General features: G+C 42.9%; 1 protein-coding gene across 1 annotated transcript in view; it reads right to left on the reverse strand.

Moving 5' to 3' along the window:
* The window catches only part of LOC126093000 (nephrin-like), a 245,731-nt gene that overhangs the window by 26,004 nt on the left and 204,266 nt on the right, over positions 1–15,461 (reverse strand). Inside the window, exons 11-13 of the mRNA XM_049908694.1 lie at positions 14,082–14,207; positions 7,786–8,027; positions 4,826–4,879 (exon numbers count right to left, since the gene is read on the reverse strand). Of these exons, the coding sequence (XP_049764651.1) occupies positions 4,826–4,879; positions 7,786–8,027; positions 14,082–14,207 (422 nt within the window). The remainder of the gene's footprint in view (positions 1–4,825; positions 4,880–7,785; positions 8,028–14,081; positions 14,208–15,461) is intronic.

Below are 15,461 nucleotides of genomic sequence, written 5' to 3' on the forward strand. Positions count from 1 at the left end.
TTTGTGAGACTGATTTCCGAAATCTTCGTATTGAATTGGCGTTGGATATTAGTTTTCGTATGGGGGATGTGCTAGAAATCAGCAATCATTAGGAAATTTTAAAGTCAAATGCCGCAAAATCTAGTTCTTGGGATGCTGCAGCTGGATAGTCTGTGACATGCATTTGCCGCGGTAGGTTAATGATCAGTTTATATAACCAAGTACAGCTCTTGCAAGCTGCTGTGTTGCAGAACTTTCTCACTTATCAGGCTATATTCAGGTTTCACCTAGCCACGAAATATTGCTCTGATAAAACCATGGCTTGATGAATTGTTAAAGTCATATTTTAGACCGTTTTCTATCTTTCCTTCCAGTTCTGAATAGAATAGACCTCAGACCGAAGGAAGTACTCTTAAACGAATCTGACAAGAGCTTTATTAGGACTCACTTTCATGCAGTATTTTCTAGTACTTCTGCTAGTCAATATTCGCCTGGTAGCTACATTTCTGATAATTATACTTACGTGGTATTTGTATTTTGAGTCTTGGTGGGTCGCAAAACTTATAAATTTTGCTACTGTGATTCGTTCTCGCAGTATTTACCTCGTATGTTTTAAATAAGAGATAATCCATATGCATGCTGGTTTCATTTATGACTTTTTGCGGTATAGGATCTTATGTAGTATGGAATTCACCATACAATCAATTCGATAATACCACGTTTTCTAAACAATATGATTGTACTTATTTATTGTTTCAGTAAATGTCAACATAGCGTTCATTAGGGTGATACTAAGAAACGATGGTTCATCTGCGAAATAGAAAACTTTCTTAGCCGTGTAGAGTGACCTCTCTCGCCCTCTACCCCACAAAACCAATGATATTTTTACTGTCCTGCCTGAATCCCACATTATCCAGCTGTCAACTTAGAACTGTTCTTGACAGTTCTTGCCAGGAATTATTGGTCGTGATAGTGACATGGACGTTAAAGAACGCTACACTATACAAGACGCTAACGTTCAGTTCAGGTTTGATGGCAATTCCTAGGTTGAGAAATGTATGTGTGCAGGCCATGAGAGGGTGATGGAAAGAATTGTTGGGTGACATTACATGCTTGTTTCATAAGAAATCTTGAATATCGCATTGTTCCCACGTATATAACTCATCTTTTTTCACTGGATAGGTCAGTATACTTTGATAAGACGAGTTCTGCGTAGGAATCGAAATTTTTAGGTTTTCAAAGAGAAGTTGCAATTTTAAACAATATATAAAACAAATGCAAACAAAATTTTTTGGATGACTGTAAATTGACTGCAGCAATCTACTAACGAGAGGAATTTCGGTTGTAACGCATACTGTCGTAAATACAATTAATGTAATTGTTGGTCTACTTACACAGGTAATGATTATTTAGTGAGGGTCCCTTATATATTCATTAACAGTACCATATTTGCTTCTATATGAATTAATAATGTCATGAAGTTAGTATGAAATCAAGGTAAAAATTCATTTTTCATATTCTTACCTTATGTAATACACAACTTCCTTCAATTGTTGTTTTTGAAGCAATCGTGTGAAATCATGTAATACCTGCTTAATCTGGTAAGTGTGCGCAATTTAGATAAAATCTCATAGCCACTTCATTCAGATATAAATACTCTGTGTTATGAGAAAAGATAACTGTTTTATACAAACAGTTTAGTTTCCACTGAAATAATAGTGCAGTATTGATAAATAAGTAATCTAGATAAATAGATAAAATTTTTATTACCTTTGCTTCAATAAAAACGACATGTTGCTTTGTGAAACAACTCCAATATGTACAATAGAAACTTTGTTACATCAAGATAAACTTTATTGTTATCACAATTAGGCGATATCTGTCTTCCGAGTAGAAGTTCATGAGTTCACATTTGTGTTCACTGGTGAATAGTCGATATATTCTGTAATGCATGCCACAGACAGAATTTTGGAGAAGGCTCAGATATAAGAAATAAAGGAGCCTTCTATACAGAGCAACTGTATTCAAGGAACTTGTTTTACCATAGGATACCATTGCTACGGTGTCAGTTTTATTATAATTCGTTTGAGTACTTTTGTGATTCTGCTAAAACATGCCACGATACCATAATACTGCTCAAGGCGGGAATTCAATTCCGTGTTGTTCGTAAAACTGTACTTCGAGAAATCTAAAGTAACATACTTGTGGACGGAAAAATTTTCACAAAATTTGATGCTAATTGCTGAAACAATGTTTGAACTTGCTCGTAAACCACATTTTATCTAATGAAAAGTAAAAAAGCGTTTGAATTCTGGGAAAGTTGCGAAGGGCCTGACTACTGCTGCGGTGAATAAAATAGTGTTATTAGAATCTAAGAGGAAGACATCAGCTGACCTCATAGGTATACGACTTCGTTCACAGAAATGCTTCGTCTTCTGCAAAGTACAGTATATGAGAGTGACTCGTATATTCAACCGTAACATATATTCCGTGTTCGAACAACGATAAGGTACTGCCACATTCGGCTATTACAGATGTCTCATTTGGGTGTCTTACGTTTCCAACGATCAGATAAATTTTAGAAAAGAGTACAGTCCATAGTCACATATTCTGTAGACTATTTAACAATCCACACGAACACAAAAGGACTAAAAGTGATTGTAATTTCTCACGTGACTTTACCTTTCGATACCTGCCGCACATGTAACTTTCATATTAGATGAAAGCAGCTTACAACTTTCGTAAGTCGGTCCGTTAGGCACGGGATATATAACGTGTCCAGAGAAGTCGACAAGCCTTAGCGTAAGAACGATTTATATGACGAATATTACATGATAAGTTTAGATCAATGTGACTCATATTTACAGCGATTTTCCTGCTACATAAAGACATAAATTCTGTACAAACTGTAGGAGAATGATTTTGCGCCACGTCGTTCTGATCAGGCTTCGACTGTCAAATATGGAAAACCATGATTTGGTCAAATTCCTTCGGACGTATCGCGTACACGCGCAGTTAATATTAGAGGAACGGTACCGAACGTAGGGGCGACAAATAGATATGGGGAGAAAACCCACATGTTCCAAGAGGCGTTGAAAGTTAGTAAACAAGCTGTGAAGGCTTATTCCAGTGTTTCAGTTTAGTATCTCCTATTTTTTAGTTAATGCCGAAGAAGCGTAGAACGAGGTTCTTACTGTCAGAAAGTAAGGAAGAAGCGAAAGAAAGGCTGATTGAAATGGTGTGGGTGCGTCTCAGAATATGTAAGATTAAGACAAAAAAAATTTTATCATTAGAAATGAAAGTGGTGATGTGCTACAAATAAATATAGGGGTAATACAGCCCAGCTAGGAAAAATGTCAGAAATTCGAAGGAGACATCCAAATAAAGTGATTCACTGGTATTAGATACTGAAAAAGAACTGAGAAAGAAATTCCTGGAAGTAGTCGTCTCGTTTAGCGTTATATGAAACGCTAATTGTGCGAAAATCGAAGAAGTGGTAATTAAGAAGATGTGGTGTGTGGTGCTGCACAAGCGTACTAAAAATTAAGTACACAAACCAAATCTAAAACGAAGTAAAAAATATTTGCGATAAAATCGGGTATTGGAAATTACTTTCGAGAAGCAGGGAAAAATTAATGCTGAGACATCCAGGAATACTTAAACAGTCAGAGGAAAGAGTTACAGACAGAAGCATCAAAGTGGCAAGTATCAGGTAGAATGTGTGAGTTTGTTGACAGGGGATACGGGGTGTGTCACGTACGCAGAGGTGACGACAATAGTAGAAGAAAGGAAGAAATCGTGGACGGCATCAAATCTGTCAAGGCGTTAATCAATACAAAATTAAAAACAAGCTAATCGAAGAACAAAATAATTACCACTTGTCATACGAGCATGAGGTGTTTTTAGCTACACTTCATATTTTATTTGTCGTTTTTCCCGTCATGGGGAACATTTAGCAGAAAAAAACTGTGATACCGTTCGAACGATCCTCTTATATCTACATATGTTCAAAACCAAGACCATAAGGTACTGTAAGAACAGTTTTTAATAAATCCAGAAAGATCTGAGTTTTTAAACGCTATTGAACTCATAGGGGCAGAAGAGAGGCCAAGATCAGTTCCAATACTGCCAAGTCTCCACCATGAAATAACACGCAAAAATAGTATAATCAGAACGAGTTCGTTATGTTCAGCTGTAGATAATGCGTGCAAGACCCTGAAGTTCTGCAGAACATTTTTACGAATAGCTTCGCATACTAATCGTACTACACTTAAGTGAGCAGTAATGTACTTCCATAAGTACTTATAACCGTACGTGCTTGGGAATTAAAGTCCGTGGCTCAACTGAGGTAATTATACTTTTCTGCGTGGAAGAACTTCTTCGGAGTTGTTGCCATTATTAAATACAGAACAATGTATCAAACATTTCCTCACCTGTTATTATTACCAACGATAAGGATTTTTGTATCAGCGAAGACTCCTGATTCAGCTCGTTATAGATCCATTGTGTCAAATGTGCGCTGAACGACCGTGTCTATAACGCAGATGTACAAAGACTGAACTTCGCGAATTCTGACAGCAGCAAGAGTCGCCGTGAGGTGAATCACCGCTGTCACTCGGGCTGACAGGGTGAGGTGGCGGCCAGGTCCTGGCGCCGACTCGGCGGCCTGCGTTTCGGGACGGTGCGCGGCTGTGCGAGGCGATCATACGCAGCTCTCTGGCAGGCGGCTGGCCATGAGCCGTTCCTTGATGGCGCGCCCGTTGAGCTCGATGTCTGCCACGGCGGGCCCCGGGGGCGGCGGCCGGTACTCCGGCGCCGGGGGCGGCGGCGACGCGCGGGGCGTCACCGAGCGCGCCTCCCACGGCAGCACGCCGCCCACGCTCAGCACCGGGCCGGACACCTGCAACACGCCCAGCGCTCTGTCGCAGGGACGTCGTGACAGATGGAGGCCGAAGATTCCCGAAAGTAAGAAGCTCCAGCTGAAGACAACGGCAGGTCGTCCTCAGCGGACATGCTGTAAATGGCGACCGTGACAGGACATTCTGGTACGACAAGCGGCCCACTCGAAACTACTACCGGGAACGCTCTCCCATTCTTAAAAAGTTGGCAAAACATCTTTCACCTATCTTGCCAAACAAGCGCTGCAACGAAAAACTCTGTGGTGTAAAATGTTTATGCATCGTGAATGGATTGTTTATAGAGAGCAATTTTCACACAGTAGTTTAGCAGTAAAGTACGGTCTAGGAGTTTATGGTGTATTGTTGTCATACTTACTGTCATCGTGGAAGTTGATATTTTGAAGAACTATTGTAAAGAAGTGGTTATTTTATGTAGTGTAATATCCTGTAGCAGAGTTGTTTTCCTGTTAGTTTACTATGATTTCGTACCCTTCTCCTGTTCATTTGACAATGAACTATTTTTGTCTGTGTTCAGGCCTGGGGGGAAGTTTCACTTAATTGTAGTATCAGCAGTACTATGAAAAAAAAAATCTTTCATCTATCTTGTCAAACAAGTGCTACTACGAAAAACTCTGTGATGGAAAATGTTTATGCATCGTGAATGCATTGTCTACAGAGACCAATTTTCATGCAGTAGTTTAACAGTGAAGTATAGTCCAAGAGTTCATGGTGTATTATTGTCATACTTATTGTCATCGTGGAAGTTGTTATTTTGAATAGCTATTGTAAAGAAGTGATTATTTTATGTCGTGTAATTTCCTGTAGCAAAGTTGTTTTCCTGTTAGTTTAGTATGATTTCGTACCCTTCTCCTGTTCATTTGACAATGAACTATTTTTGTCAGTGTTAAGGCCCGGGGGGAAGTTTCATTTAATTGTGGTATCAACAGTATTATGAAAAAATTGAAGTGTTTTCTTCACAGGGATCTCATAAATTCTGCATTACTGCCACTCATATTGATGTGTGAGTTTCCTTAGGAAATAGGGTCACAAAGACAACTGGCGTAACAAACTTAACTAATTATTTTGTTGCGAGGGTCTGATATTGCGGAACACGGAACGAACAACCATGATTAACTTAAGATGGCCTACTGGTAGAGGTCAGATTCACAGTGTAGTGCAAGTATAGGCTTCCACAGTCATTATCACCGTCAGTAAAATTCTTCAGAGTATCACACTGCCAGTAAGTAAAATCCTCCAACATTTCGGCCACTGTTGCTTAAAGAGGTTAAAGACACTGAGGAAGGGCATTTGCCACAGTGGCCGAAACACCCTGAGGAAGGCCATATGCAACAGTGCCCGAGGCGTTGGACAATTTTACATACTGCCAACGGAATCGTATACCCGAAGGATTTTACTGATTGTCAGTCCCTAATTACAGAGGGTGACTCACTGGTCATTTTCGCAGGTGACGGGAAATGAAGGCGACACATTCCAGACAATTTATTTTTTTTCTTCGTCTATTTCGCCTATAGTCAGTCATCCGGAAACACGCAGGTTGTGTCAGAACTATGAGGTTATTAATTATTCGTTTGCTGATGTCTGGCACGTTCATAATCCTGACATTGTGTAGATTATCTATTCAGTATTTTTGGCGTTCTTAACATCCTAACAATGTGTTCTTAAGGTGGGTAGGACGTCAAATGGGCCGACTTTGAGCCGGAGAGGCACCACAGGACATTTTAATTTCCACTGTCTATACTTTTACAAATAAATTCATGAAACTTTGTCGGCATGACCAGGAAGGATTCAGGATTCACACTCACAGCATTGGAATTTCAAAACCACAAGAAAAAACTTTTTTTTACATGTGACATTTCATCATATTTTCACTTACTATTGGCTGCATTTGTTGCTATAGGTACACTTTTCTTCATGAGGAAGAGAGATTGCCGGCCGCGGTGGTCTAGCGGTTCTAGGCGCTCAGTCCGAAGCCGCGCGACTGCTACGGTCGCAGGTTCGAATCCTGCCTCGGGCATGGATGTGTGTGATGTCCTTAGGTTAGTTAGGTTTAAGCAGTTCTAAGTTCTAGGGGACTGATGACCATAGATGTTAAGTCCCATAGTGCTCAGAGCCATTTGAACCATTTTTGAAGAGAGATTCTTCAATGAATTTTGCACAGGATACAAACCATACTTACAGCTGTATGAAACTCTAGAATTTATTTAATTTATGAAGAAATGAATGAGCTGTTACATTTTAAACTTCATGTTTAGAAAGAACTCAAATTTTATAGATAATTAACTCAATTTTTACCACCGTTTTTAATAGACTTGGAAAATTCGAGTGTTTCGTGGACATGTAAGTATGGTTTGTATGCTGTGCAAAATTCATCCAACTATCTTTCTTACTTATGAAGAAAAGTGTACCTATAGCAACAAATGCAGCCAATAGTAAGCGAAAAAATGGTGAAATTTCACATGTAAAAAAAATTTATTTTGTTATGATTTTGAATTTCCACTGCTATGATTGTGAATGCTGGATCCTTCCTGGTCACTCTAATAAAGTTTTATGAATTTATTTGTAAAAGTAAAGACAGTGGAAATTAAAATGTCCTGTGGTGCCTATCCTGTTCCAAGTCGGCGAGTTTGACGTCCTACCACCCTTAACACCATAGCAATGTCGTTGTCCCATAAGATTCCTGACGAAACACAGCAACAGGATCCGCAATACATTGCTCCTCAGCACACGTTTTTTCCTTTGGAGACCGTGACAGGAGGTTGTTCAGCAATGCACAAGAAATTCCAGCTTAAAATGTCTGATTCTACATTTTACGAAATACGTAAGTAGTGCCATGTTGTTTGCGTCGTTTCCCTTGATGTTACAACTCGGCAGCAGGTGCAGCACGCACCGTTACGGGTGGCGGTGAGACTGTCCTGGGCCAGAGCGCTGAGCCCAGCGGAGTGAGCATGCTGGCCGCGTCGAGCGGGCCCTGCGGCGAGACGAGAGTGAGGGAGCCCTGCGGCGTGGCCAGCTTGCTGGCCGGCGGCGACACCAGGCTGCCCGCCAGAGCCGGCGACACCACGCTGCCGTTGCCAAGCGACGGCGCGGACAGCGGCACGCGCTCGCCCGACGCTCGCAGCCCTCCGCCAGCTGCACAGGTGACAACGGTTACATTCAGACCAGTGCACTACAACCGCTCTACGAATTTAATCAATTTTGTACGCAATCAATAGCATTATCAGAGTCTGGGATGGCAATCCACATTAATAAAAACAATAATTTACTTTAAATTACTAAAATTCTAAAACTCCTATTACATAAATATTGTATACTTTTTCTTTCATTTGTGAGATAAGCAGACCGGATTGTGGGTAGGTCATTCACAGATGATACCACGCTAATACCGCGTAAAACTGTCTCTAACAGTGACAATGGACTTACTCCGACGAGGAACAGAGTCCACAAGTTTCTTCAGCGGTGACGTATTAACTTCACTCATTGATGGTTGCATCCTGGCAGCTGCTAAACCGAGGTGACGTTAGCTGCTACGTCTCAGGCGCTGCTCTAAACTAGCCCAGTCATTTCCAGGGGTTCGAGATGGGGTGACAGAGAGGGTCAGTGGAGGTGCGACAGGATACCTGAGTTAAACCAGACCTCCGACCACAGACCATTCAAAGACGCAAATGAAGCAGATGTGGAAGGCATGGCAACACTTGGTCACCAGCAATGCTGAAATAGACCATTCTGGTTCATTTACCGGTAACCAGGAAGAGTGGGCGCAACTAATGGTACGAAAAACGCCTTCGATATTTCACAGAACGACTTCTAACGTTACGTACACCGTCAACACACTCCTCCGACATCTACACATTGCAGCATAAACACATGCAATTCTTTTCGCACTGTTGTATCGAAAACTGAATAAGGTGCTCCTGCATCCACTAATAGCAGCAATTTCTGTCAAGTTTGAAATCGAGTGTCATTGACAAGGAGTAACAATCTCGTCCAGTTCCTGCCGATTGAGATCTTTCTACGACCACTAATCTTACGCTGCGGTACACGGCTACGAGTGGTGCATCACTCCAAGGAAACAAGTTGGACAGTTCCGTTGAAATGTGGCAACGTCTTTCAAGGTGTTGTCATAGGTATATCCAAGTAGGATATCTCATTCCTGCCATACACTCACGTACCCACGTCGACCCTTCTTACTACGGTGGTTCCATACAACCAGCTTACACACTCACACTGTTTCACTGCCAAGTCTTACGTTTCTTGCGGCCTCGAGATCGCCTGTTTCAAAGCGATAAGTGTTCTTGTTTAAGGGGGTGAATAATATTTTGTCTGATGAACTTTGCTGATCTTACAGTACACAGTTCTTTGCAATATGAAGAAAGACTACAATCGTTGCTTTGAAGGATAAAATCACGTACATTCCTAAGTCGTGCAACACGGTCATTTTTCAGAATAAGTTTCCCATTTTAAGTCTTCTGCCAGCTAAGCTGTTAGCTTGAAAATGGCCTATAGAATAAATCAAATGGTTCAAATGGCTCTACGCACTATGGGACTTAACATCTGAGGCCATCAGTCCCCTAGACTTAGAACTACTTAAAGCTAATTAACTTAAGGACATCACACACATCCATGCCCGAGGCAGGATTCGAACCTGCGACCGTAGCAGCAGCGCGGTTCCGGACTGAAGCGCCTACGACCGCTCGGCCACAGTGGCCGGCTTAGGATACCAGAGAGGAAACGAAACAAGTATCGTATTTGAAACGAAACGGAAAATGATATCGCGGAAGACCATGGATGAGATGTCAGGACCTAGATAGAAAAAACCGAGAAACCTACCTCCTTGAAATGAAGAAGAAGAGGAAGAAGAAGGTTAGGTGTTGTCTGTACAGCTACGAGGAATACAGTTATCTACAACGTGGCTGTATTTCACACCTTAGCATCAAACGGATATTTACACTGATCAGTAGTCACGTCGATAGCCAGGTGTTTAAAAATTTAAGCTGTTGCTGTAGATAGGAAGAGATTTAGTTTCTAAGGCATAAAAGAGCCCAGCCCCTTAAGGGAGTGCAACACGAGAATCCTAACTGGCAAAGGCATGCTTTGGAGATTGCTGAGAAATTCGGTCTCAGCTTAAATAAACTGACCTTTTGATGGGCTGGGGAACTTACATCTCAGTACTTCGAGAGCAGAAACTATGTCAGTTCGCTTCAGGATTAATTTATTGGCTACCATCGCAAATATCAAATTTTGTTAATGGAATGAAAAATGTCCTGCGCCCGCCCAATATGACGAACACTATTTAGCAAAGAAGTAAAATGGAGCAGTGACTGAACCACTACCATGGCACTCCGGAGAAGCAAGGATGCGATCTCCACCAGACCTTACTGATTTAGGTTGCTCGTCATTTTCTGAATAGCTTAGGGAAAACAATGTACAACATACGTTCTTTGAAAATCCCGCCGCTGAATTGCTACTCAGTCTTTGTTCAAACAAAGTTTGTGTTTCGTTTCCAATGACTTCATCGTAGACAAAAAATTTTATGAATCATCATGTCTTAAAATTTACCTCTACAACCTTACAAGGCCCTGAGAAAAAAATATACATCTGAATAAATTTCAACAAGTCATCTGGAAGGAAAGGAGAAAAATTTGGGTAGCTGTTGAGTCTATACTGGTAGGTGGAACTGTGGCACAATACGTCAACAGCTCATGGTCTAGTGGCGAGCTTTGCTGCCTCTGTATCACGGGGTCCCGGGTTCGATTCCCGGCCGCGTTGAGCATTTTCTCTGCCCAGGGCCTGGGTGTCTATGTTGTCCTCATCATTTCATCATCATGAACATCAGTTGTGACAGTGGACTGAGTAAAGAAGTTGGACTGTGTAAAAATTGGGTTTTTGTACGGGCGCTGATAACCGCGCAGTTGAGCGCCCCATAAACCAAACTTCACCATCATCAATGATACAAGGCAGAGTGTAATAACCTAATCGTTCAGACAAGAAGTCATCTATAGAAATGTAATTGCTCCCATAGTTGCCACGTAAGTACTGCAGCCTGAATGATTCAAAAGATTCCGAAAAGATGGCATAAATTGTAATGGCGGAAAAGTCTTCACACTAACAATACTTGTCCCATATTATCCGTAACAAATCATACATTCTCATTCACACCATGCGGAAAACTCTTCCTTCCCACCAAATCTCGACTGCGCCTTCCCTGTTTTTCATTATATAGCATACATCAGCCATCCATTAAATCCGTTCTTTCATGCAGTACCAAATTTTTCCAATATTCACAGAAAGTAACGATAATGTTAGCAGAATTAAGGAGATATTTACCGCATTGTTTATGCGTGCGATTGTTGTCGAAATAAAATGAGTCGTTACTCTGAGGCCAGTTTCAGCAAACTGATCAACCCAGTAAACAATCAGTTCACTGTACACATCTTCTATCCCTTCGATAGACAATGACGTATCATAGTTCTTACACAAAATTAAAGGGATATATGTGTACTTGCCAGATACGTTCTACTAGTTCAAAAAATGGTTCAAATCGCTCTAAGCATTATGGGAGTTAACATCTGAGGTGATCAGTCTCCTAGACTTAGAACTACGTAAACCTAACTAATCTAAGGACATCACACACATCCATGCCCGAGGCAGGATTCGAACCTGCGACCGTAGCAGCCGCGTGATTCCTGACTGAAGCGCAGGAAGTGGAGAAAATATCGAAATTTTTCAAATTGAGGGCTTATGGAGTAGAAGGAAGAGTAAATGATTAAATCTGTAGTCGATTTTTGGCTGTGGAGGGCAATTTAGTAGAAAAATCTGCTACTTGTTGCATAAACTATGCTTCTAACCCGCTAGGGATAGAGTCGAAATGAACTTCAGCGGTGCTTCAACACTGTAGCGAACATTACAGTGGCTGGCATGTAGTGGCTCGCAAGACCCTCGGCCACCTATGAATCGATGTTTTCAGTGGGTAAGGGATCTTGAACTGTTGATCAGGACAACAGTCGAACACCTCCTCTATGAAGACAGGCCTGAACCGCAAGGCAAACAAGTGGTCTTGCGTCATCTTTTTGAAAGATTTCACGGCGATCTCAAAGTTAAGATACGGCCACGTGTCTTAACAAGACAGAAATGTGTTTCTTGGTGGCCAGGTTATCGGGTATGCGAATTAGAGGTGATCGAGTTGTGTGTGCAGTGGCACCCTGATCAAGACGCCAAGTAAGTGCCCACGTGACAATGAGGGATGCAGCCTGCATCGTTCCGGTCCTCCACACCCGGATACGTTCATCGTCGTGCCGTACACAGAATCGAGACTCGTCTGAAATGGTGACACAGTGCCACTCCTGCATGCAATGTCGCCGTGAGAAGCACCTCCGTCTTCACGCCTTAATCTGTTGCCGAGTCTGTGGAAGCCGCGATCATGGCAGCCGTGCTGACAGTCCGTGCCGGTACAGACATCGTCACGCTATCCCTGCGTATACTACTGGCTGCAAACGAGTTTCTGACTCCAATTATGAAACGATAATTTACGATTGTACAGGGCCTAAGGTACAACACGGAAGTGCTCTCGGTTACTAGCCGTATAGAGCCCTTGCGTATGACACTCCTAAACGTATTGATTTCATATTCGCATGACGTTCATAAAGTGCTGAAAACGCGAGCAGCAGTATCGCGGAACGATAATCTGCAGTCTCTAAAGGGCATGAATCTGACGCTGTTGAATTCCGACATGTACTGGTAAACGCGTCTTTCTCTTACACGAAGCATAACATACGCCACATGGTCTCACGCACCCGTAACTGTCATCCAGGCCTACCTCAACTCGGTGAGACCACGTTAAAGCTATTGTTCTTCCCATAAGTGTCTACCTTGTGTGCCACTCTGTATACCCCTAAATAACCTACAACTCATATATTTTTTTCCACTCTACTGTACAGGGCTATTACAAATGATTGAAACGATTTCATAAAATCACTGTAGCTCCATTCATTGACATATGGTCACGACACACTACAGATACGTAGAAAAACTCATAAAGTTTTGTTCGGCTGAAGCCGCACTTCAGGTTTCTGCTGTCAGGGCGCTCGAGAGCGCAGTGAGACAGAATGGCGACAGGAACCGAGAAAGCGTATGTCGTGCTTGAAAAGCACTCACATCAGTAAGTCATAACAGTGCAACGACACTTCAGGACGAAGTTCAACAAAGATCCACCAACTGCTAACTCCATTCGGCAATGGTATGCGCAGTTTAAAGCTTCTGGATGCCTCTGTAAGGGGAAATCAACGGGTCGGCCTGCAGTGAGCGAAGAAACGGTTGAACGCGTGCGGGCAAGTTTCACGCATAGCCAGCGGAAAATTGGCTCATGCCGGAACTGGAGACCGACAGCGCCGACTTCATCTTTCAACAGGATGCTGCTCCACCGCACTTCCATCATGATGTTCGGCATTTCTTAAACAGGAGATTGGAAAACCGATGGATCGGTCGTGGTGGAGATCATGATCAGCAATTCATGTCATGGCCTCCACGCTCTCCCGACTTAACCCCATGCGATTCTTTCTGTGGGGTTATGTGAAAGATTCAGTGTTTAAACCTCCTCTACCAAGAAACGTGCCAGAACTGCGAGCTCGCATCAACGATGCTTTCGAACTCATTGATGGGGACATGCTGCGCCGAGTGTGGGAGGAACTTGATTATCGGCTTGATGTCTGCCGAATCACTAAAGGGGCACATATCGAACATTTGTGAATGCCTAAAAAAACTTTTTGAGTTTTTGTATGTGTGTGCAAAGCATTGTGAAAATATATCAAATAATTAAGTTATTGTAGAGCTGTGAAATCGTTTCAATCATTTGTAATAACCCTGTATATGCAGAATAAGTTAAATTTTGGCATATGATATCCTCGCTGGTGATGCAATTTTAAGACGAGGCACATACAAACTCTGAAATGTCAAACGGCAGCTCATGACACAGTAGTTCAAGCAGTATACTCCTAGATCGCTACTTCGTCTGATATCTCCATGAACAATCGGCTTGTGTCAGCTATTGTAGTGAGGATGACAGGATTGTGCAGCAGTAAGACAACGTACCGAAACCGGCAGGGATGAGGTCTGGATCCTTCTCCTCGGCGATGAGGGCGGCGGTGTGGTGCGGGGGCAGCACCTTGCCGGCGGCGGCGGCGGCTGCGCGCAGGTGGCGCCGCCTCCTGGATCGCCGGCTGAGCGTCGCTGCCGCCCCCAGGGCCACGGCCAGCAGCGTCAGGGACACCCCCAGCACGGCGCCCATCACTGGCGCCGCCGACAGCGACTCGTCGCCTGCGTGCGGGGAGAGCTGAACTGACACTCCGTCACAAAGCACTCGCGTCATTCAGATACCTTGCAAATGTCGTCTTCCAAGAGCACTCCTTAGCTATATTGTCGCCTCTCATCTAAATATCTGGACTCTTTTCTAAATATCAAACATATTCATCGCTTATAGGAACCATTACTTGGAGCAAGAGTGGGAGAACGAACAAATGGTTTTTTGATGAAGTTATGATGGTGTAAAACGGTATAACCAGAAGGCATATCGTGGAAATGGAAAGTGATGCACTATGGAGCACTAGTTCGATGTTCATCAAGCTTGGTACAGGTGGTAATCATATCGTGGATATTAAATGATCAAACGTTTATTTCATTCGGATCTGATGTGCATCATTTACACAGCCAGGCAAAAAGTGCGACGAACTCAAGGACAAGGTCATTTCTTTGACAACTGTGTTGACAGGTAGGTCATCATTGTAGGAGAGAACGGTAACAAATTCAGACCAAATGACAAACTCATGTCGCAGTAAAAGGAGCAAACAGTCACTGGGGGACGAGTAGGTTTCTGCGTCATCACGTCCCAAACGTATTCAATTGGAGAAATCTGGTGATTTTGCTGACCAAGGAAGTTGTTATACACCACGAAGAGTACGTTGAGTCGCAGCAGCGATATGTAGACGTGCACTGTCATGCTCAAGAAGCACGTTACCTTCCTGTCGCAGAAATGGTAGTAGCCTTTGCAATGTAGCTCGCACTGCTTACTTTACCCTGTAGGAACGCCAAATGCGACCGGGAGTTTGATGACCCTCACATCATGAAGCCTGTCATGGGACCTGTGTGTCACAGGCGAATAAGGTGTGGAATAGTCAACCGCCATGTCTACGCTGTAAACTTGTACGTCCATCACACGCATACAGACGGAACATAATCTCATCACTGTGGAACAGAGCGCCATTACAATCTCTGGTCAACTCTTTCGCAACGCCAGAGTAGCCATACTTGACGGTGACGTAGCATCAGTGGTAGTCGACGAGAGGCACACTTGATATCAACCCTGCAGCAAGTATATGGGTCCCAGTGGTCCCTGGTGACATTGCGAATGCTATATGTGTCGAGATTTCGACTCTGGATGCTGTTCGGTCCACCACGCTGCTCGCACAATTCGTCGAGTTTGACATGAGTCAGTATCCCGCGGATGTCCAGAGTCTTGTCTACGGGTGAGGGACGTTCGACAGACCACTGTTAAAAGCAGCGACCCATCTCCGA

The sequence above is a fragment of the Schistocerca cancellata genome, chromosome 1 (assembly GCF_023864275.1).
Source record: "Schistocerca cancellata isolate TAMUIC-IGC-003103 chromosome 1, iqSchCanc2.1, whole genome shotgun sequence".
NCBI lineage: Eukaryota > Metazoa > Arthropoda > Insecta > Orthoptera > Acrididae > Schistocerca > Schistocerca cancellata.